This window comes from Pocillopora damicornis, chromosome 2 (genome assembly GCF_964200805.1).
Source record: "Pocillopora damicornis chromosome 2, jaPocDami1.2, whole genome shotgun sequence".
Taxonomy (NCBI): Eukaryota; Metazoa; Cnidaria; class Anthozoa; order Scleractinia; family Pocilloporidae; genus Pocillopora; species Pocillopora damicornis.
Window position 1 is genome coordinate 28,689,273 of NC_142671.1, and position 23,742 is coordinate 28,713,014.

The 23,742-nt window shown below is 39.3% G+C and overlaps 2 protein-coding genes across 3 annotated transcripts; one reads left to right on the top strand and one right to left on the bottom strand.

Annotated features, from left to right (window-relative positions):
• The first annotated feature begins 123 nt into the window (after nucleotides 1-123).
• On the top strand, nucleotides 124-9,496 carry LOC113664847 (uncharacterized). The gene is made up of 9 exons (XM_089198250.1): nucleotides 124-234; nucleotides 1,536-1,649; nucleotides 2,395-2,427; nucleotides 3,074-3,165; nucleotides 3,569-3,630; nucleotides 4,404-4,476; nucleotides 6,648-6,734; nucleotides 7,780-7,873; nucleotides 9,112-9,496. Exons 1-9 carry the CDS (start codon nucleotides 168-170, stop codon nucleotides 9,201-9,203), a joined length of 714 nt encoding a protein of 237 aa, XP_089054376.1. The 5' UTR covers nucleotides 124-167; the 3' UTR covers nucleotides 9,204-9,496.
• LOC113664852 (uncharacterized) lies at nucleotides 9,250-21,481 on the bottom strand. 2 transcript variants are annotated; one of them, XM_089198180.1, is made up of 6 exons: nucleotides 21,255-21,481; nucleotides 21,076-21,157; nucleotides 18,525-18,689; nucleotides 13,835-16,474; nucleotides 13,422-13,473; nucleotides 9,250-12,794 (listed from the first exon to the last, which is right to left on the bottom strand). In XM_089198180.1, the coding sequence occupies exons 1-6, from the start codon at nucleotides 21,347-21,349 to the stop codon at nucleotides 9,982-9,984; spliced, it is 5,847 nt and encodes a 1,948-aa protein (XP_089054306.1). In that variant the 5' UTR covers nucleotides 21,350-21,481; the 3' UTR covers nucleotides 9,250-9,981. The 2 variants fall into 2 exon arrangements, with proteins under 2 accessions (XP_089054306.1, XP_089054305.1); XM_089198179.1 differs by having other exon boundaries at nucleotides 9,250-12,797.
• Nucleotides 21,482-23,742: the final 2,261 nt, after the last annotated feature.

Sequence of the window (23,742 nt, forward strand, 5' to 3'; positions counted from 1 at the left end):
CATATGAATACCATTCTGAAATACCATTCGTCGAACAACAAGCGAGAAGGAAGCGCGCGCTCAAGCCCTCTTTATTACGCAATAGAGTCATACAACTGTTTTCCTTCGTCCTTTGATTTCAGTTTCAACGTCTCATTTTCAATGAACGTTTCTTTAGCAACTTCGCAATGAACTGGATTTCGAAGAAGTTAAGAGCAGGTGTTCAAGAGATCAGAGAGCGAACAGGCAATGGCGGTGAATGATTCCAGGGGCTTTGCCAGATTTTCGACTTGCTGCAGGCCTATAGCCAAAGAAAGTTAAATTTTTGTTTCAAAATTTATAAGAGTTACATCGTTTAAGTCAAACGGCGGGGAAAAATGGTAGGCCTGGGCCTACAGGTCTATAGACTGGCTACGCCCGCGGATTCTAATATGAGAAAAAATAGTTTTGATAGTGCTTTTAGTTTACTGTATCAAAACTTGCGTCTTAATTAACTATTTACCGAAGTGAAGGTGGCTAGTGATGGATATCTACCGAGCTGTGAAGCAGTGGGGTAAATATTGACAGTTAGCCACAGGTACTGAGATTTATCAGAACCATTACAATTTCTTCAAATGTGATTGGTGCATTGGCTGCTTTATTTATTACTAATTATTGTGTACTGTTGTAATCAGACAGTGTAATCAGACAATTTGCTTAAATTGGACACCTGTAATCGGACAGTTGAAGCAGCCAATCAGACTAAGTACACTCAGCTAAATCCACCAATCATAGAATTGATCATTATGACCATAGCAGTAACCACTTATCCTAAAAAAAAGGGGGAAAAATGGGGAATTTAAAAAATGGAGGAATTTTAATTTAGACATTGTCTCTACCAGAGATGTTTGTTTAAGATTTTTTTTCTGAAATAGTAACGGTTATGATTAATTGGTAACAGGACTTCGTGTCGTCCAATATTATCTGAAATCATACTCGTGATTAACAAACCCGATTCTCGCTTCACTACCGTCTGAATTTGTTATTCACTTGTATGACTCAGACGGAATTAGACTTGACGTAGTAAAATTACCATTATGAATGGGTGCTTTAAGTTATACGTAAACAGTGAGATTATATAGCACAAAAAGATAGTCTTAGCTCATTTATTCCCGCAACAACTACAATATTTCAGGCGCAAATCCCGCGTGTTCACAATCATTCACCGACACTAAAATATTTGTGACTCGTAAATTTCTTTTTTTAATTCGTAAAAACCTTAAGATTTCGATTTTTTCCTGAGTAAATTGTGCGTGATACATGACTGGCCAAATCATGTATCGAAGTTCTCCACCAGTGCACTCAACTGTACAGCAACGAACCAACTTCTCTATGGAAATATCATTAAACAATCATAATTTACAAGCTATCCAGATGATACCCTAAAATTTGAAAATGCACAGCTTAGTTTTCCCTTGAGATCAAATATTAAGGAGTTCATAGAGTTACTTTCAAAGCAAATCTAAGACAATATTCTATATGAATTTAGTCAAAAAACATGCTTCGTATTTTTGCAGTCACTCAGGCAGAAGATATAGGAGCATTAGTGGATGAAAATTTATTCGAAAGAGACATTCTGCTTGCCACGAAGAAGCTCGCTTCTTCATCCAACATTTCCGAAAGAACACAAGGTGAAAATCCCAGCCTCTTTTCTTCCAGTTACATTTGTATGTGCGAGGTTTCTAGGCTGTTTGTTTGTTTGCTTGTTATTTATCGCGGTTAGTCTAAGATTACCATACTTTTACTTCTTAGACCAAGTAGAGCAATCATTTTAAGAAGAAAGAGATCAACAAATCACTAATTAAATCAGTGTAGTGGACTATGGCAGATTTAAGGGTGGGTGGGGTGGCTCGGGAGGGTGTGGTCGCAAAATTGCAGCGACGCATGTTCATTACCATGTAAGTGTAGCCTGGCGATTTTTTGGTCCAGAAGAGTAACATTTTTGCGTAAGAAATTTGAACATTTGAAGACACAGATTTGGCTTTAATAGGTTGAAAATCGTATTTCTCGCTAAAGCTCAAGAAACTTAGTTGGCTCTGGAAAAATTCAAACTTAACCTAGGGAGCATTCTCCCTATGCTGTTTTCTGGTAACTGGCTAGAACTCTCGTTTGAACCCCTTACATAAAAATCCTTGGTCAGCCCGTTAGAGGTTATTTCCACATTATTAAGTGCGTCGTGAAAATTGCACATAAAAAACAGAAGTGCCGTGCTAGGGAGAAGGTAATAATAATAATAATAATAATAATAATAATAATAATAATTTATTGACAATATTTCTACATGGTAGCTCTACATCCGTCATACTGACTAAAAACTAACGACTTACCTAATTGAACTAGCGTGAGCGTGATCTAAGTTCTTTGTTTTATTTACAGCCGTTAAAGACCTGGGACATTTGTCTTGGTCAGGTAAGTTCAGTTATTATCTAAGTGATTTCTGTTTATCATTAAAATTCCACAGGTTCCAAGCTACGTCAAAAGAAATAAAAACAAAAAGAATAAAACGTAAAGCAAAACTTTTACAAAATTTGCAACCCCTGGTCAAATCAGAAAATCTTTATGCGAGTTACTGAAATGTCACCTTTTGTTTTCCTTTCTTTTTGCCCTTTCCAAATCACTCGGGTATCCATTTACGAGGGAGCGGTCATTATTTGTCTCCTGAGGAGATGGGTCGGACTTATCCCCGCTAAGGCTCTGTGAAATTCTTATGTTTTCCCCCTCATTGGCAGTTAGTTAACAGTCAATGTTCTAGAGCCCCCCCCCCCACCCTCTTTATACTCCATTGGTGACGAGTGTCCCCCCTCCGTTTTCCCTAAAAATCATGGGATCCCCCAAATCCCCCCCCCCCCCACCCATCCACCACGATAATAAATGACTGGTTCCTTTATATTATGGCCTTACTCTGTTTTCTGCAGAAATTTCACCCATATTAATCAACAAAATTTGGTTTCCTTTCACTGCAAGTTGGCTTAGTTTTAGAAGAATACAAAACAATTATAAAATGAAGAAAGATAAACCATCAGCGCTCACAAATTGTTTAATATCTGTTCTTCAGGAGGTTCGTCCGCGGCTGCGTTTTCCGGAAACCAATTCGTCAATTTACTCAGTCTGTTAAATAATCCAAACGAGCCTGCTGCCCTGAAAATGGTAAGAAATTTCGCTTAAATCATGATCAAATAGTCCTTAATTATCTCATTCCTCAGAGGCGAAGCGAATTTTGAATGGTATATTGTTTTCATCAAATCTCAGCTCTACACGCGGTAAATATAGGACGTGATTTTTTCTTTTTTATCATATCATCATTCTCATCAGTAATTCGCTTCTTTTATTGATGAGGTTTCTTTTATTATCATCGATCCTAAAGTCTCATGGTACAAAAGCCAAGTATTAAACAAGGTGAAAGAAAATTTAAAATTTTTAAGTGCACATTCCTTAACTCTGGTAAAACCTAAATTTCGTTTACTTTCGACACATAAACCTATAAAACAAGTTTTGTCTACGATGACCTCGTCAGTCAGAACAATTCATAAAATGTAATTGTCAATTTTAGCTCACGGTTCATGCAATAGGTGAAATATGTTGTGCAAACAAAGAAAATCAGGATAAAGCAAGGTACGTCATTCATTTTATGGTGTAAAAAGAAGTGGCTGAGGTTAAGCCGATCTCTGTTTGAATCAACGGATCGAGTCGTCATTATTAAATTTCCGGCTATACTTAACCTCTCCGTTTATTCCTACTGCTATTTTTTTGGCTTGAGTTCCAATGACCCTTACATTCTACTGAATCATCTCACTGTAGATAAAGCTGAGAGAAAAAGGCATAGCATAAAAGAATTAAATAAAGTAATGATTCTCACAGGTGGAATGCATTTTAAACAATTGCAGCTTAAATGAGCTTAAAAAAATTCAGGCTTTTGCTTCTAAAGTTTCTCAACTAGTGTCCAGGAGGCACGGGTTTAAATCCCGTCAAAGCAAATGACTAAATTGAAGTCCACCTGTGAAAGTCATTTCGTTATTTCATTTTCATTTCCACGCCAAATGAAATTTATTTTATACAAACTTGTGATATGAGGATAAATGTGCAAAGAAATAAGAAAGTTTGTGAATTTTGAGCTCAGTCGTTTAGGTAATAGAGATATTACTCGTTTTGTCTCGGGAGAAGGAAAAAGTATAGGAACGGAACGCGAAATCGAATGGTCTGCGGTTCTATTCCTATTGCAAGCTTACGAGAAAACTAATATATCTTTTTGTATTAGAGTTGATGCAAATCATTAGTCGTGGTATGCACTTCAAAAAATAAATATGTTTTGATATTTAAGAGGAACCTATTTATAGAGCATATTTAAACCAATGCAATGCGTTATTGTGATAACCTTTTGATTTCAGAATGTATGGTCTTGTTGAGAAACTTACTGAGTTTCTGAGCACCACAGACAGTGATCCAGACTTTTCTGCTCTGGTAAGGCGAACTATTAACCTTTGCAGTTGAGTGCTGAAAGTTATCTGTTTTCGCGTTAGTTTCCCCTTACCACACACTGTGATTGCTAGAGAAATCTTGTCTCTTACCCATAAAGAAAAAAAGATTCATTAAGTCGCATTCCGTTTAAGTTTTTTTCTTGTTAAGCCAATCGCGACTTGGTCTTGCGTGTTTTTTCGCGTCAATATTTCATCTCCGCTTCACCAAAATTTATCTGCAAAGCATGATGAGAAATAATTCTGCTTAGAACTAACCCTGCTCTCTCTTGTCTTTTTGTGATATTTCCTTGTTCTAATTGGTTATCGTGGTTACTTAATTCTATAGACACTCGATCGTTCAGAGAATTATCTGAAATCGTGCATCGGATAAGCTTCTATCAGTAACTGTCGAACAAAATCGTAGGAGTACCAGGTGAACGTCTCGGGTAGCACCTTGTACTTTTGGGTGATTCACAACTCTCTTGGAGGGCAAATGTAACGGTGGCGGCTCAGGGAATATAGGAATCCTCTACACCAATCATAAAACAACCCGCATATGTAAAGGCCAGTATAGTGAGGCCTTTGGAGACGTGCTGGTTGCCGGACGTTTTTTTTTTTTTTTTTATAGAAAATTCTCCTTCAAGCTCAGCCAAACCATAAAATGAACCACGGACTCGCCATCTTTTTAACGCCAACTGTGCATGTTCTCACACCCTAATATATCACAACTAACCTGTCTGAATGATATCTCAAAACAGTGGAGTTGTGGTATATTGTATTTTATTGTTTTTTTAGAGGGCACGGTAACGAATCCTGCAATCTGATTGGTTCTTTACCCGGTCAGTATTTTCCTATCTCTGCCCACGGGCCACGGTAACGCTTTCGTGAGTCGCCGTGTACATCTCAACTTTCGTTGCCATTTTTCATAAATATACCTCGTTTTGCCCGCTGGGCAGTATTTTTAAGCAAACACATCGGTCACTACCTCAAGCCGACTTATGAATCCTCTCTTTCTCTCTCTCAAATCAATTTAGTTGACAAAAAAAATATTGGTTTCAGAATGAATTTGTATAGGCAATGGTGTCATTACGTCGGTTGACAAGCGGCCTAAAAACCGTCTGCAATTGATTTTAATCATTCACAAAAAGTACTTAGAAAGTTAAAACGTGAGGTATTTGGTTACAGGTAAACTGAACAATGGAACTTTCATTCATTTAATGTCTGAATTTTCACAAACAATTTGTTCGTAGTAAAAGAGCGAGCGAAGTTTTAATTTCAGTTCGACAATAAATATACGCTCCTGGTGAGTCTTTCAAAGTCCGTTCAATTTGGACATTTGGACCATAAATTGCACAACAGAAACTGAAGGAATTTATTGAGAAAAGGCCGCATTAAATCCCCTTGTGTCTCGTTGGAGTGTGCCGTTCGAATTCAGTTTTTGTGGAGGAAAGACCAGATTTACACACGCCGTTGCAGCAAACAAACGAGCAAACTCTCACAACTTCAAAATAAAAAAATTGAATTTACTCACAATTACTTTCCTCGCCGTTTACTTAATGAACAGAGGTAAATCTTCGTACATGAATGAATCGTCGATGAGAGTGAATAATACTTTCCGTTAGATCATTGATTGTTTTTGAAGAAAACATTGTCGTGACAGTCCTTGCCAAACTAGTTCCGTTGTTTTTCAAATCTTCTTGCGCTTTTTTTTTCTTACGCGCTCTCTAATTGACAGGTGTCAGATTGTGGCAGATACTTGTAAAAATAATGTTTCAAAGTTTGTTTGGAAGCCTTTTAAATCATCTTTATCGTTACGGAAATGAAAATGTTTCGCTGAGGCATCTCTCTTTAATTTGCATCACCGCTATTTTAACTACCATTTACTCACTCAAAAATAGTTCAGTTTATGGAAGATCTTGCCGTATTTACGTCCATAAATCATTAGGGTTCTTTTGGAAAGAATTTCGTCAAGTTTAAAAAACAATAAATATGTTATTTACCGGCTAAGGGTCGGTCCGTATGGTGAAAAACTGTGACCTCGGTCTTGAAAATGCTGCCCTCGGCCTACGGCCTCGGGCAGTATTTTCAAGACCTCGGTCACAGTTTTTCACCATACGGACCTCCCAGCCGGCAAATAACATATATTTACGTGACAGTGTAACTTTTATATTCTAGAGACGTTCTACGGCTGCTTGCCTGCTGACCCTCGTGTGTGAAAATCTGGAGAATCAGAAGGCTCTCCTTCGCACAGACAAGCTACAAGTAAGTGACTCGACAAACAATTGATCTCAATAGAACGCAATTTGCAATGTCTTGCAAACTAAAAGTTGTGGTTTCTTTATTAAGAATTAACGCAATTTAACTATGGCGATTCCTGATTTTCCAATATTTTTTTCTATTCCCATATGATTGGCAACTTAATTTTTTAATTTCAAAAAGGAAATTGATGGAACATGCATTATGCATGTTAGTCACCCATGCCATTTTGTAACGTCATACTATATCTCTGCGCTAAAAATAACAATTGGTTCATCTGTTAGCGTGCGTTCATCGAGATATGAAGCACGCGGGAAGTTTGGAGAGCACTAAAGATGCGTAAGAGTTGCTCGAGCCGCAGCCGAGAGCAACTCTAACTTCTTGAGTGCTCTCCAAACTTCAGTTGTTTCACAACATTTTCAACCTGAAGGAAAATTTTTTTCTCGAGGGATTTGTTTGCTGACATCATGAGCGTGCACAATAGGAATATGAAGCACGCTCGCGCAATTGAATTTGATTAGACAAAGTTACTAGCTATGTTATAATGAATACCGTAAACTCCCGCTTATAAGCACCCCCTCCTACATTTACAAGTCACCCTCGATTATTACCCCCCCTCCGTTTATATGCCCACCTCAATAAAAACCCCTAACGAGGTTGTATACGCTCATGGGTTTATGAGCGGTAGCTTACGGTTCGAGATTCGAAACGAGGTAAAAACTGACTCATTCCCAGTCCCCACAGTGGGGGCAGTTCACAAAGTCGCCATGGGAACGAGTGGAAAGAAAATAAAGGGACGCGAAACGCGACTGAAAATTACTTTTTAAGACTTAAAAATCTTCCTCTTCTCAGATATTTGGCCTTAGATTATGTGCGTTCAAAAGGAACCCTATCCTATTTCCTCATCCCATAATTCTATTTTCCTTCACTGTTTTCCGTACTGTGCGGAAATGAAGACAACTACGGACGAATCTCACGTGACATTTCGTCTACCGAAGCGAGTTCCTCAAATTTGGCTCAGTAAGACTGCACTGTGTCGTGTTTTATATAGGACCTCTTGACCTCTGTCTCGATGGAAAACTGGACAGCATGGGAAGAAAATGAAGCTGCACAACTGATCACGTTTCTTGGACTTGATCAAAGGGGTGAGCGAATATTTACTTTCTTAAAATTAACTGATTCCCTTATAAGGCTCTGCAGTAGCCTTGTGATCCCACATAGAGTCCGTCTTATAATCTGTTGGCGACGACTAATCCCCCTTCCCTCCCCGAAAATCATCTGATCCCCAAAATCCTCTCCTCCCCCCGCCCGCCCGCCCCAGTCGATTTAAAAATAACTGGTCCCTGAAATAGACACTCCAGCTTGGCAACCGCTTGAACGCTTTTTTAGGACCAAACCCCACAAACCGGAGAACTATTTATCCAGTAAAACCAGCTTGGTAACCATGGTACTAGCGATAGCGCAAGATAATTTGGGATCGAATGATTTGATTCCGTCACTCAGTGATAATATAAAGAGATATGCCTTGGGAAAGAGACCTCTTGAATGAATGATACAGCATGGGCAAGGATTCTTTTTATAATATCTAGAGGAAGAAAAATTAGCCCGAGTGGAAATGAAAAAGGCAACAACACTTTTTGGCAATTTTTTTTCTCTGACTCTTCTTTTCATAACTTTCCTTCAAAAAAGGTTTTTCAGATGACTTTCATAGCAACAACAGGTCAAAAAGACAAGTTTGCTCGTTTACTGAAATGATTTTTTTCTGAAGCGACCCACTGATAAAAAGTGTCAGTATGTATGAAATAAAGACTTTATACCAATGAAGTGCTCACGAACGATTTTTACTCTCTTGTTGTGATGCATCAAAAAACTTACTCGTTCGGTGCGCTAAATCATTCGTTTTTTCGATAAATCGCAGCTCGTGAATAAAAATCGTTCGCGTGCACTTTCCATGGAACTGATCTCTATGTATTTAGGAATTTAGGGGCAACTGGGATCGCAAAGTTCTTATAGTAATCGCCTTTGACCGCAGTGGCCGGGGTTCAATTCTCGGACCTGACGCTACGTGAGGGTTAAGCTTTCGCGCCTACCTATCAAGTTTTGAAAAATAAAATAAAAAAAAACAGAACGCGCTTAAAGGAACTCTGCAATAATGAGATAGAAATAACTGCAAGTGACCTAACGGAAAATTGACTATTTCTCTGTACTGATTCCGTTTAAGTTGAAGCTTAAAATGTTATGAAATTGGCAACACAAGCAGGTTTTCCTTGTATCCCTATTTAAGGGAGGGTGTTTGTTTTACATTTTGGTCTGGGGGTGGGAGCCTTTTCGAGGCAATGCGATTTTACTCATATAATTTTCTATTTTTTTCCATATTTGCCAGATGATGCACGTTCTCGATGGGCAAAGATGAAAGCATTTGGCGGAAATCTACAAAGAGGGACACAAAGAAAAAGTTCTGTTTTTGGCGTCTGAGAACTCTACCTTGAATAAGAAAAAAATTATACTGGCAACACATCACTATGGATAAAATAATTTTAATATGCCCTGAAGATATTTACATGGCATGACTTTCACGTTTTGTTCTACTTGATGTGGAATATATGAGGGTCATGACCCGATTTATACAGGAAACTCGCACGACAAAAGCGCAATTTTCATTTCCTCCTTGAAACACACTTTACCTAAAATCATAAAATGTAACACATGTGTGAGAAAAGCCTCTCGTTACATAATTGATGAATAAACAAACAGACAACTTAAACAAATTTGATTTACGTAAAATAATGTAACATGATGGTTCTGATAAAATTGAATCCACCTCTAGGGCAACGGTTTGATAAAACATAACTCTATATACTACTTAAATTGTCATTGGCAATGTGGTAGCAAATAAGATCGCAGTTTCTTTGAAAGAACCTCTCGTTAAAACGGTTAAAGCCTGTTGTTAATTAGCTAACTGAAAAATTCATACCGTAAAACGTATAAAAATAGAGAAAGTTGATAGAACTTAAATCTGGAACTAGCTCGTTATGTTCAATTTCTTAAGAAAGAATGTTTGCAGTCAAATATTTACAGCATGTTTACGTACGATCAAAGTTGTTCTCAGATTTGTCCACCCAACTTGCTTGCGAGTGGATATGAATAACGCTATGCGTGTAAACATAAACTTTAGAACTGATTTAATCATAGTCTCTCTCGGAAAAGCGGTGCCGCGAACGTAAATATCATCATGGAACACGGTGGTCAATTACTACTTTCGTGAGCGCAGTGACCTGGTTTGTGGTGGCTCGACATCTCGCGCTCGCGTACTTGATCGTTTCCTTTTCGCCTCTGGAACGGCAGGTTCAGCAACCTCCTCTTCACCGAGCTGCCTTTTTCTCCCTCGAGTTGAACGCACGGGTAGCTGTGGTTCAACTGTTGGTTTTATTTTCGCTGGGTTTGCGCTCCTTGATGACCGTGTTGTTCTGGGCTCTTCCAATGCTTTTCCTTTGGGCTCTCGCTTACCCCGGACATTTTTCACGGAACTCTTTGACTGGAAATTTTCCACCTCCTGAAGTGAGGCAGCAGTGCTCTCAGGAACAATGCTCTCAACCGGATTTCCGCGAGTGCGTCTTGTGGATCTCTGCTTTGAAGACGCCTCCTTCTCTTCCGACTGTGTCTCTTCGTCTGCTTTAGCGACGCTCTCTTTCTTAGTTCGCTTTGCTTGACTGCTTTGGGCCAGCTTGTCTTCGTTAACAGTATTATTCTTGTCGGCTGTTCTTCTCGAACGAGTTCTCCTTACTTTTGTCGCTTCTGCGTCATTTTGTTGGACCTTTCCATTTCGAACACTCTCTTCCTCAGACATAACTGAGGCAGATTCTTCGGTGGTCCTGGCTTTGCGTCGAGAGCGCGTGGTTGTGGAATTGTTGATAGTTTCGTCGGCAGCATCACCAATCACAACTTTACCTTCAACCTCTGCAACTTCAGCTCTTCGGTTGCGACCGCTTCTTGTCGTTCTTGGCAGTTTAACGTTTTGTGAAGGTGCTTCTTTAAGTTGAGAGCTACGCGTTGCTCGACCTTTATCACCACTCTTTCCAGTCTCAACATCAGCCTTCTGTACATCTACACTACTGCTGCCGCTGTCTTCCTCGACTTTCGCTCGTGTCCTTCTCTTTGTAGCAACACGCTTTTCAGCGACTTCACCTCCACTGCACTCTTCAGAGGAGGAATCTACTCTGGCTTTAGCACGGATCCCACGACGAGAACATCGCGAAGGCTCCGTTTGCTGCGCTTTGAAATCGGTTGTTTCCTCCGCTCCTCCCCTGGTAAAGGCTTTCTCTGTTGCTTCGGGCTCAACCAATGTAGGGGAGGCGGCGACCTCGACCGTCTGATCAGTCGCAGGCAAAGGAGAAAGAACTTCAATAATTGGATCTAGTTGCGTGCGCTTAAATTCTAACGGTTTCGGCGTGCTTGGTAGGCTTGCTGCCGAACTCTTTTTACTTCTCGTCGTTGTCTTTCTTTGCACGACTTTCAGATTGGAGGGAGATTTTTTGCTTTCACTGCTTTGTTTTGCAGCTGCACGAGTAGTGCGCCCTCTTTTAGGCACTGGTTCAGGCAGTTTTTCGAGTGGCTTACGCTTGGCTCGGGTCACTCTTTGTACAGTTTCGGAGCTAACGTCCTCTGATGCTTCAGCTGTCTTTTCTTCGGATTCTGGAAAAATTAAGTTGATAGCCCGTACATCCTGCTCCTTATCACATTCACCCTGGACAACGGATTGGACTGTGTCTTGGAAGGAATCCTCGACAGGCAGCAAAAATAAATCTGATATGAAGTGTTCTTCAAGGTCAACAGCTCTCTTAGAATCTTTAGGTGTCTGCATCAGCGCCCTGAGCCCAACAAAGTTCGGACTGGCCACAGCTTTCTCAGTTCGCATCATTTTCCTAATACCGTCAAACTTTGGGCTCTCTACAGCGGCCCCTTCACCCATATCACCTGGTGTTCTCAGCAACCTGGCAACTCCTTGTAACCCTTCACTTTTGCGTGAGTAACGTTTGGGTTCCGGCTTGGGAGATGCAAAAACGCTGGGAGCAAAGAAATCTTCGACATTCTCCACGGCATTTTTCTCTTTCGGTACCTTCATCAGTCGGGCGAGGCCTTGCAGACCTAAACTTTTTCGGTCACTGGTACTGGGTTTTTTAACGTTGACGGCTGAAACTGCCTTTACTTGATCTGAGGAACGAATAGATGGGGTTTTGGTTGGAGCTATTGGCTTAATAACCTCCATTTTAATGTCTGGAGACTCGCTAGAGAAGACAGACGTTTGCTGCATGGCAGAACGAAGAGATGGCGTACGAGAAGGCTGCAGCGGAGTCACAACTTCCACTGTAACAGCATCTTTGGCTAAACTTCGCAGAGATGGTGTCTTCTGTGTCATTAATGCTTCTTTCATTTCCAGCAACACCTCTGGCGTTACAGCACTCTTGATAGTTTGCGCATTTCTTGACCTTAGTGACGGGGTGTGAGAGCTGTGTATGGGGGTTACTATCTGAACAAACTCCGTATCTTCTCCAAAACTTCTCAAAGAAGGCGTCTTTGATAGTTTCAAGGATTCTGTCAAGTTTAAATCTTGCTCTTCAGGACTTGAAGTGAGCTCGTCTTCTGTGGTGGTGCGCGGTGTGGCCACGGAGATAGATGGTGGTGTTGCAAACATTTCAGGCACTCCTTCGAAATCTTCGACAGCCATTCCACGTTTTCGTGGAGCTTTCGTCGCTTTGGCAAGACTCGACAACCAGTTGCTTCCTTTTTGTTGTTTGGATGTGTCCTTACTGATGTCAACCATCGGTGGGGTAGCAAACATTTCTACCAGGCCTTCCAAGTCTTCCACAGGTTTGGCACGTGCTTTCACGCCGTTGGTGGCTCGTGCAAGGCTTGACATCCAAGTACTTTGAGGAGCGTTCTCGTTGGTCTCTGGTGAATTTAGCACACCCACACTGTCGACCATCGCTTGGGGAACGGCCTTTCCGTCAAGACGTGCACTTCTCCGCTTCTGGATTGACTGACTGTCATTGACAGGTTTGCTGGGGACTTCTGTCGACATATAACCCGTGTAAGTATGAGAGTAACGGAGAGAGGCGTCAGAAAAAGGATAGGGGTAGAGCACCGTAACATGAAACCAAATCGAATGAAGTTCTCTTATTTGACTAGTTTAATACATGCAAAGCGAATAAAAATTTACACAAGGATAGTTTAAACTGCTAATAAGATAATGGATGTTGAAATTTCTGTAAATGTACTTCAAGCACGGCAATGCAAATCAATTCTTAGTTAAAAACAAAAATAAGTCTACAAATGGTTCTTGGTGAGGTCCAGTCTGATGAAAAAAATTTTTTTTTCTTAGGGGAGATTTCTTTTTCGCACTCCAAGTCTATAATTTCAGTTATAGCAAATAACGTTGCACACCAAATTTCAGGTTAGATCTCGTAACACAAATATTTGCTAATAATAATTAACTTTTATTCCATGAGCGTGCGTTAGATGTGAGATGGTAAATAGCCAACGCGTTGCTACGCTTCTCGTTGGCTATAACCAATCTCGTATCCAACAAGTGCAAATTGGAACAATTGTTTCCTCGAATTTCATGAAATCCTGAGCGTTTGGATATTTGGAGCCTTTTTTCAGCTCCGCAACAGTTGATAACAAGGATGAACTTACCATGATCTGCTGCATCAACATCAGCAACATTAGCGGGTGGAACAGATTCGGCCTGCAAGTTTAAACAACATGTACTCGATGAGCCGCTATGAAGTGTTGAAAATACAAACGTTGAGTACTGTGGTATCCGTATCTACCACTAAAACTTAATATTGACTGATTTTGTTGCAACCTAAACAATTGAGGATAATACAATATTAACGAGTTCCATGGCCACTTCATACTTAAAGAAGCCACAACGTGTATTTCCATGAAGCTCCTTCACAATCCGTGTCGATCCCTGTCAGCCACACTTTTTCTCTTTTGTCATATTTCTCGCGAGAAGTTGTACATGTACCTTCTCGATGTTTGTTAGCCCTGAAGAATTTGCCTCAGTCCATATACCCACAAAACTCGCCATAACATAAACATACCTTCTTACAAATTGGTGCCGTTTTTACAAACTTGAATGAATTTCCCTTGGAAGATCTTCTCAAAGCAGTCTTTGTAGCTCTTTTCACGATTTCTGCGTATGTGGGTTTTCGCGGTCCGATCTCGTCCCGAACAGATGACGACTTCCGACGAACAGCTCTGAGTGCTGGTCTAGAGTGGATCCCAGTGCGAAGTGGTGTGGCCATACGGTGACGGGTGGGTCGCAGTTTTCTTCCCGCAATAATGGCTTTCCTGAGCGGAGTCTTTAAGGCTCTTCTTACCGGAGCTTCTTGGTACCCTTTACTTTCTTCATTCACCTCTTCTGAAGGTGAAGTTTTCATTCTCTTTGCATCGTGTTCGTTGAGTCCACCTTCGCTTCTCTTTCGCTTCACGGACTTAACGGTGGACTTCAGTGTAACTTTTCCTTCAAGCTGTTTTCTCACAGGAGTAGGTAGACTCTTCTTGGTCTTTTGTAAAGGCAAACCCTTTTTGATCTGCTCCTTTAGTGGTGTCGGTAAGCTTTTCTTCGTTTTCCTCAAAGTTACTCCTCCACTGATATCATTCTTCACAGGAGTGGGCAAACTCTTCTTCGTTGACCTTAGTTTCTTTCCTTTGATGATCTCAATCTGAACCTCAAGTGGCATGCTCTGCTTGGTTTTCCTAAGGTTAACACCTTGCTTGATATCATCCTGAAGCAGCACGTTCATAATTTTCTTGGTCTGCCGCAATTCTGGTTTGGCTTGAATGGCTTTTCGCAACGGTGTTGAAAGCTTACTCTTGGTTTTCTTCAAGGTGATGCCATCTTCTATCGCTTTCCTGACCGGAGTTTGTAGCTTCTTTTTTGTCTCTCTCAATTTCACGCCTTCCAAGATCTCCGTCCTGAGAGGAGTTGCCATCTTCTTTTTGGTCTGTCGAAGACTGGTCCCATTTTTAATTTCTTTCTTTAGGGGCGTGGCCATAGTCTTCTTCGTCTGATGCAATTTGATTCCCTCTTTTATCTCTTTCTTTAACGGTGTGCCCATCATCTTCTTGGTTTGTCGAAGGCTCGTCCCATTTTCAATTTCCTTCTTTAAGGGCGTGGCAAGCTTCTTTTTGGTTTCTCGAAGGGTTGTTCCAGTTTCAATTTCCTTTTTCAATGGTGTGCCCATCATCTTCTTAGTTTGTCGAAGGTTCGTCCCATTTTCAATTTCCTTCTTTAGGGGCGTTGCAAGCCTCTTTTTGGTTTCCCGAAGGCTTGTCCCATTTTCAATTTCCTTCTTTAGGGGCGTGGCAAGCTTCTTTTTAGTTTCTCGAAGGCTTGTTCCAGTTTCAATTTCTTTTTTCAATGGTGTGGCCATCCTCGTCTTCGTCTGTTGCAATGTGATTCCCTCTTTTATCTCTTTCTTCAACGGTGTCGCCATCTTCTTTTTGGTTTGTCGAAGGTTGGTCCCATTTTCAATGTCTTTCTTCAATGGTGTGGCCATCCTCTTTTTGGTCTCGTGTAATTTGACCCCCTCTTCAATTTCTTTTCGGAGAGGTGTTGTCATCTTTTTCTTAGTTTGTCGGAGATTGACTCCATTTGCGATCTCATTCTTCATGGGTGTGGCCATCTTCTTTGCCTTCTGTTGCTTAACTTCTTCTTCTTTCAGGGCTTTTCCAAGTTTACTCTGCCCCGTCTCTTTTCCCTCTCCTCCTACTGGATCTTCTTCATCCGAAGTGTAATCATCACTGTCCAAAATAGTTTCATCGATGTCTTCATCGTCATTACTTGCAGTAGCAGCAGTCTCAGGCGCTATTGATCTTTGTACAGGGCTTTTTTGCGCGAGTCTCAATGACGATCGTCTTGCGTTTTTTGATTCCTCTGTCACAGTATCACTCGCTGTAGTGACTCTGCTGGTCTCAGTGAGCTCTAACTTCATTTCTCCGACCAGAGACGATGATCTCCTCCTGCTTTTAGGTTTAGTACTTTTGGGTGTAATTAGTTCTGACGACGGCTGACCTCTTTCAGGTGTGTCCCGAATAGACCCTGGTACCTTTTCCTGCACTGCAGTGCTTTCCTTACGAACAGACTCTGATTCATGGCTATCTTCTTCGGGACTAATGTGGTGTTCCTTTAGCGACTTTGCGTTCGAGTCTACATCCTCAGTCATAAAAAAGTCCTCAACATCTCCATCATCTTCTTTAATGCAATCAGTTTTTGGTACCGAGAGAACCGATCTTCTTCTCTTGGCAGAGGAAGCAGCTCTTTTAGGTGTAGAACCCCGTCTCACAGGAGTTGCTGGGGGTAGATCTTTGTCAAAATGTTCAGGACTAAGAACTGGTCCAAATGAGACTCGTTTAGAATTTCTTCTGGTCTCCTCTTTTACAACCTCAACAGGCTTTACTACATTGACTTGTTCGGTACTTTCTTGGTGATTACTTTTGTCTTGAGGCTCAGCATTGACAAATATCGTGGACAGTGGTGGTTTATTTGATACTGGGGAACTCAAATTTTCATCCTCCTCTTGCAAAGGCATGGAGAACCTACGAAGCCGGTGGATGTTTTCCTTAAGACTTTCCCCTGCGGTGGGAGTTCGAGGGCTGCCCTTGAGTGCAACTGGCATTTTGGGAGACTGGCCCTCTGGGGGAGTTTTTACCAAAGAGACAGAGCGGCGGATCTTAGTCTGCAATGAGAGTGTTTTTCATGAGATTTCTACTAAAAAGGAAAAAAGCTTGGGTCTGTACCTTGCGTTGATGAAAAATGGTAAAACGGGGAAATTGGAAACTGAGAAAAAATACAACAACAACCACAAAAAAGAAAGAAAAAAAGAGTCGAAAAAAAAAATCATTAAAATATTTTCTCGACTATTCCTCGATGTTTCAATCAAACTCTCTATCACTTAGCATAATAGTTTACTTTTCAATGAACCTAGAGAAATTCCAGCCCTTTTCATTTTCTAACCAGTCAGAAGCTAGTTTTAATAGAAAACTTGCACACCCATTTTTAACCCTTAAACCCCCATGGTGACCAAGACAGAATTTCTCCTTACAGTATCAATACAAAATCAAGCAGACAAGTGGTGAGAACAAAGGAATATATAAATTTGGGATAATTAGTTGATCCAATACTGAATTCTCTGAACTAACATTGTAAGAACTGTATGGTTGACAGTAATGAGAATGACAAATTTGATCTGGGTGTTAAAGGGTTAATGCCACCTTTGAATATTGTATTTTTGGATGTAACCCAGGGAAACAAAATTAAGCTCAAAATAGATTGGTTGACAAGGAAAACAGGAATTAAAATCAAAAACATATAGATCACCATTTAACTGTATACAGAATAATCATCAAAACTTTTTGAATTCATTCCTTTACAAAATATTATTTTAAAGTTCAAGATCAAAATGGTTGTTTTGGCTTGGAATAGGCACTATACAACAAATGCAGTCCATAAAAAGTCATTTTTGGTCTCAGAGTAATTTTCCTTTTTTAATTAACCAAGATTCCTTGACTCTGATCACTCTACAAAATTTTCTTGCAGACATTGACACATAAATGACATGGCCTTTTGGTAGTAGATTATTTACTGTTGTCAAATTGACATGAGACAAAAACATTTGAAGATTTGCCACAAAATTCTTAACCATAATGACAGTGACTGAATAACATAAAATATATTCTGACTATTTTGAAGAGATCTCAACTCTGTTTTACGAAATAACATTTTCCACCAGTTCACTGTTGTCCATCCAGAGTTCTAATAATTCTTGTCAAAGCTGCTTATTACAAGCCCTGGGCAATATAACCCTTTACACCCTTAGACCAGGATGAAAATTCTCCACACTCTTCTCTTTATTTTTCCTTTAGTACTGACATGGAGAATTTGTCTAACAATCAAAGCTTCTTAGGCTGGCAAATATTTCCTTTTCTCTCTCATGAACTTAATGAATGATTCAGCAGTATTAATTAAAGGAGAAATTAGATTCCAGTCATCCCCAGGGTTTTTAAGGGTTAAAGAATTCTTTCTTGCTGGAATGGATCTGTCTACATGGTTTGTTGATAGAAAATAATATATTGAAAGTTCTGGTATAAAATAAAAATATTTACAGCTGAGAGGTTGAGCCAGTAACATTAACATTGGAACCCAAACTCTGAACTCATTTAAGACCGTAATGTTTAACCACTATTTGGGCAGTTTACTTATCTCTTAAGATCTGAATAATCCCAAAACCTTTAAGTCTATTTGTTTAGCCCTTTAACTCTCAGAAGTGATTAACATAAAACCTCTCTCTAAAATATCCATACATTCTTCAACAAACAGGTAATGAGAATATTCAAACTTATCAGGTAGAAGCTGTTATCTTGATCTAGCACCAAGTTCTCATTACTAATTTACAAGGAAATGTGTAGCAGCTGCAGGCGAGAATTAACAATCAGATCTTGGGTGTTAAAGGGTTAAAGTGTAATACTGTCTGTCCACTAAATTCTAAGATTACTTGCTACAAATAGATTGATAGCTTCTTTCCTCCCCTCTTTTGTCTTATTTTCTTTTATATTCTGGGCCCACAGTAATTGGCTACGCAGTTGCGGTGTCCCTGCCATTTTTTATCATTTTCTTTTTCTTTTTCTACTTATTTTGATTGTTGTTGTATGGCAAAGTTAATAAATAAATAAAATAAATTTGAATGCCACAACAGATCAAGAAACATAACAACAATAAGCTAACATTACCTTGGGTGATTTGTCTTTCCCTTTCTTTAAAACTGGCGAGGCAAACTCAAATCTGAATGATCTGTCACTTATTGTGAAAACATCTAAATGCTTGACTTCTGCCTCGGTTATTGGTTTCCCGTTGACAAGAGTTTGGTTAGTAGAGCTGAGGTTGATAATTCTTATCTGCATGAAAAAGAAAACACACAATACTGAATCATACATGGCTGATTATTAACAGGCTTCATATATATCCACACATGTTGTTTGAGCCTTTAATCCTTCAACCCCAAGAAGTGATTAACATGTACTTAACTTCCCCTTACAAGTTCAATAGGTTATCTTGTAGGAGAGAGTGTGTTATTTTAGAATAAGACCAAATTCTCTTGTCTAATTTACAAGGGAAGGTATAGTAGTAAGAGAGAAAATTGCCAATTTGATCTTGGCAGTTTATATTTGGCAACTGTCCACATTATCATTCATAATGATCATCAGTCCCATTTAATGATACATACAGTAGGACCTCTCTCTAAATTGCATGTTGACATTTACAACCTTTCCACACTAGCGAAAAGTTGTTCATTTAGACACTTTATAGGTGTGGATGGTTTGTTACTACTTGACAAATTTTGGCAGAAGTGGCAATCTTCAAATGCACTGCAGACAAAATTGTTCCAGGTAAAACTTGACAAAATTGACTAAATAAAGCCATGATTAACATGTCAACCATTTGTCACAAAAGCTTTGACAAACATGCAATTGAACCGAAATCAGTGCACTTCAAAGGCAAAAAATTGTCTTTTTTCGGCCAAACTCAGGGATTCTAACATTTTAAAATGGCTTAGGATAAATCCTGGAAATTGGAGATGAAATGCTTTGGATACTAACCTGTCTTATGAACAGATCAGGCACTGAAAGAATCTGACAGCTTTGAAATTTTTAACGTGGATGCAACAGACTAAATTTGTTATGAATGTGCTATGATTTTGTTGGGGCAATCCTAGTTTTGTTGGCAAGTGTAGAAAGGCCCTCACTGAACCTTTTCATAACACATTACTCAAGTACTTGTTTATCACATAGGTACACCACATGATCAACCAAGCTGGGAGAAGCACACTACACAAGCCAGGAGATAATTTTTTTTGTAGCCGAGTTATTTGTCAAGCCATGGAGTAGTTTTTAATACACAAGCAACAACAACTGAAGTAAATCTGGTTTGAAATTAAAATTACTTCCTGGTGAACTATGCATCTCTGCAGAAATACATCACAAAAATACAAAAATTTGATAAAAACAAAAAAAGTGGTACAGGAGACATTCCAGTATCATGGATAATTGGGACTGTAATTGATAAGTGGATTGAAAACCTAACTGCTCCAAGTTGTGGCTGTACACTCCAACCCAACTGTTCTGTTGAACTTATTACATAAAATATAAAATGGTTCATGGGTATTATTCCATGAAAAGATTAACCTTGTTGAATAATGCCATTAAAACTACTGAAAACATTGCAGCTTTGTACATGACAACTGAACACAATTTGTGAAACAAATAACTTCTACTGCATATCCTGATTACCATTTTGACCCTGGATGTGGCCATGGCACCCAAAGAAATTGAATTTTGAAACTCCAATTTATTTACAAGTGAATTAAAATTTACTACCAGAAATTTATTATGGCATCTCATTCTTGGCCTTTGTGTACCGAGTAATAACAGTTATTTTCAACCGAAAACTGCGTTCATTCACATTTTTGCTGGTTGAAATTGAATTGAAAATTCCGCAACATACATAGTTTCATTACATCAATCTTTACATCAAAAGTCTTTGAGCAAAAATATCCATTTCACACTCCAAAGATACAGCGAAAAGATAAAAAGTATTCCCTTAAATAGCAGCGTTCAAACTGGCACAGCAGATACGGAATCAATCGATAATAGATAATGTAATTTTACAAATCGACCAACACATCTTTGTCACTAATTTGTGTAATCTGCTGGGATGCTTTTTCTGCAGCAGCAAAATATACTGTTCAATTTATCCACTTACAGCTAATTGTGAAACAGTCTAAATTTCAGAATACAGCAAATGTAGTTTACCTTTTAAAGGTTAAAGCTTTTTTGAAAATATATCCTTGACTATGGGAAGCCAGGATAATTTTATCTGCAAACGAGTCGCATAATTTAAAGGTGAAAGTACAATGTTTGTGAGATTGTTTTACAGAAATGAAAGAATTCACTCGATAACATAATGTTTTCTAAAACTAGCGCCCAAACGAAATTTACGGTAAAGTCAAGAGGATGAAGCTTTTCAGGTGTTCAGCGAGAGCACTTCTAGTCAACTAATGTTCCATGGTTGGTCAGTGACAATCTCTTTGATACATCTCAATCGTACCCGATAAAAGGGCCGAAATCTATTTTGTTACGGAAGCGACGCCTGATTTAGGCCTCTAATCACTGAACTACAAGTGAGGCGGTGGGAAAATTCTTTCAAATCAACAACTGATCGACAGTCCTGTCTTACTAGTATATATCACTTTTATGAAGACTACGGCAGCAGCAAAAACTTTACCTTGTCTTTTTCGTCGACTTTTACCACAGCGTGCTCCAGTGAAACGTTTGGTAGTTGAATCCTTATATCACACGCCGGTTTTCTGTGGCAAAGAAGAATAATCCTTCAGTCATAAACTAGAAAATATCAATTTGTAAACCAACTTCCAACTTGTCACTTACGTAGTCTGAGCGACTTACCTTCCAAAGAAGCATTCGGTCGTTCTTAATGGAAATTGTGGTCCATCCGCCCCATTCCTTTTGATCACCACGATTTTTCCAATGAGTTCATTCATAGTTGTGGTGTATCAGCAATCAGGTGTCTAAATTTCATTAAAACACGAATAGAAAACGATAAAATGGCCGCATAGGAATTAACTGTGTCGCGCGGGAATGCCAACGGTGAAATAAGTTCCAACGGACTTTTGGAACTATTTGATTTCTCCGCCTCGGCTTTTCATTGGACAAAATGAACAATTACGTGTGGCCAATCGAGAGCGGCTATTTCCGATCATGACCGATAATTAACGAGTATAGCCGAGTCAGACACGAATGCAAAGCTTATTCCGATCGCTGAATAATAGAAGGGTGAGGGGCACAAATATTTCCGTCCGTCACTTTATTCGCTTTAATTTATCGATATTGTGCTCCTAGGAATGAGGTTTTGGAATTCCGAAAATTGAGACATCGATCTTTTGCTAAGATGCCCTCCTTTCACATTGGTCAACAATGCAACTGTGCATCGTTTTGAAGTGTTTTCTAAGTAGTTAACATTTTTCGTGTGATCAATCCAATACAGAGCTTGTTTTTTAGCTTTCTTGAATCTGGAACGATTAACCTATTTGGTGCCTCGAACAAGGTGTCTTTCAGGACCAAAACTATGACTATGAACCGTGTTTGATTCTTTCTATTTAGTATTTACTTTATAAACACTTTTTATCATATGATGAAAAACATTTGGGATGTGCTGAAAAACTAGATGTGCTGGATTCGGCTACGTATGTACCACAGAAACAATTTTTGTCTTGAAATGGGAAGCAATGTATGAAGAGAGTTTGCCATTGGGAAGATCAGTGTAGGCCTCAGCAAGCACTCCCAAACTTCTCCCCCCCCCCCCCCCCCCCAAGAGCATCACCCCTCACAGGACTGCTAAAGGATTCAGTTTTAGTTTCATCAGTTATTTGCCTGTGTTATTTTTATCACAACAGGGGTGAATATTTGTTTGTCCCCATAACACAGTGAAGCACATAGAAGTAATTTATTTGTTTGATGCAGGTTAATTATTTCAGCTTTAGTTAGTACTGAAAATTGTATTTCAGCAATTTTGAATTGATGGAAATGAGTTTTTTTTAAACCCATCTAATATTTATTTCTGTCTGCTTTTTGATATCAACACAGTTAATTCTAACCATAACTTTTGTAGTAAAGGCCGATATGGTTCATCAGTTATTTACTCTGAAGAAGTAAAAGAAAAAACATGGCACAAGAATGGCAGGACCAGAACCCCGGAAGAAGGCATTCAATTTCTTCTTACAAAATGTTCCCTTAATCTGTGCACATCAAAGTCACGAGAAAAAGGGAAATGGTCACCAATTAAGGAAGCTCTTAAAGGGTTACACACATTTTTCTTGGTCGCACCTGAGAAAATGCATAGAGAACTGTGAGGGGATGTGTGTTCTGATGTCAGAGTGCAAAGGATGAATGTTTACCTAATGTGGGTTGTAGTTTGCTTTCAAGAGCTTTTCATCTTATCAAATAATTACTACTGATATATACCTAGACTTTTACTCAACAAAGCAAGCACTGTAACTGGTTGATTCTTGGTCACATGCCCCTGATCAAATTAAAATGTATTCCGACTGGGATACAATTGTGCAGTTGTTGCCCCTGTGCCGAATACAACAGCATGTTTTTGCCATATGATTGTTTAGGGGAAAGTCTAAACATATAACCATATGGTTCCTCTGGAAATTATTTAGTTTTGTTTCCCCTCTAGTCCTGATGTTTCCCTTGACTTTGTCTTGGGAAACATCTGGACTCTTGGGAAAACAAAACTAACTGTTTCCCTTAGGACCATACATAAGTGTATAATGTATCACTGTAAAGAGCTGGTCTGAGCTTGAAGACCATCATGCAAAATAACTACAGCACTAAATAAGATTACAAAGAAATATAGCTAGAATTCAACAAACCTTCAACTGCCATGAGTGATTCACAAGCAGTTCTCCTCACAATATCAATTAATGGATCCACTAAAAAGTGATGAGAATTCTAAGCAATTATTGGATGAGGTTGAGCATAATATGAATTATCAATGCCAAGGTCTGAGTTATCTACCAAAGCTAAGGGCTAAGGCAGATAACAAAGGGTATTGATAATTTATGATATCATGCAAAAACCAAATTTAATAATTGATTTATTATACATTTTTTAAACAATCTGCAAAAGAGGACACTTCGCTCTGGGTGTGCCAAAGTTTGAGAACACTAGATGGATAAGGGGCTTAGAAACTGGGAAGGCTTTGAATTTGCAATTGTAACCCAATATCTGCAGCAGATATTGGGTTATCATGACAACTTCACATGCTACTGTATAATGCTCTTAACCAATCGGAGTTAAAATAATAAGTCAAATGTGTAGTAGACACACTTATTAGCTGCAAGCTTGATGGCACACCAATTTCTCTCGA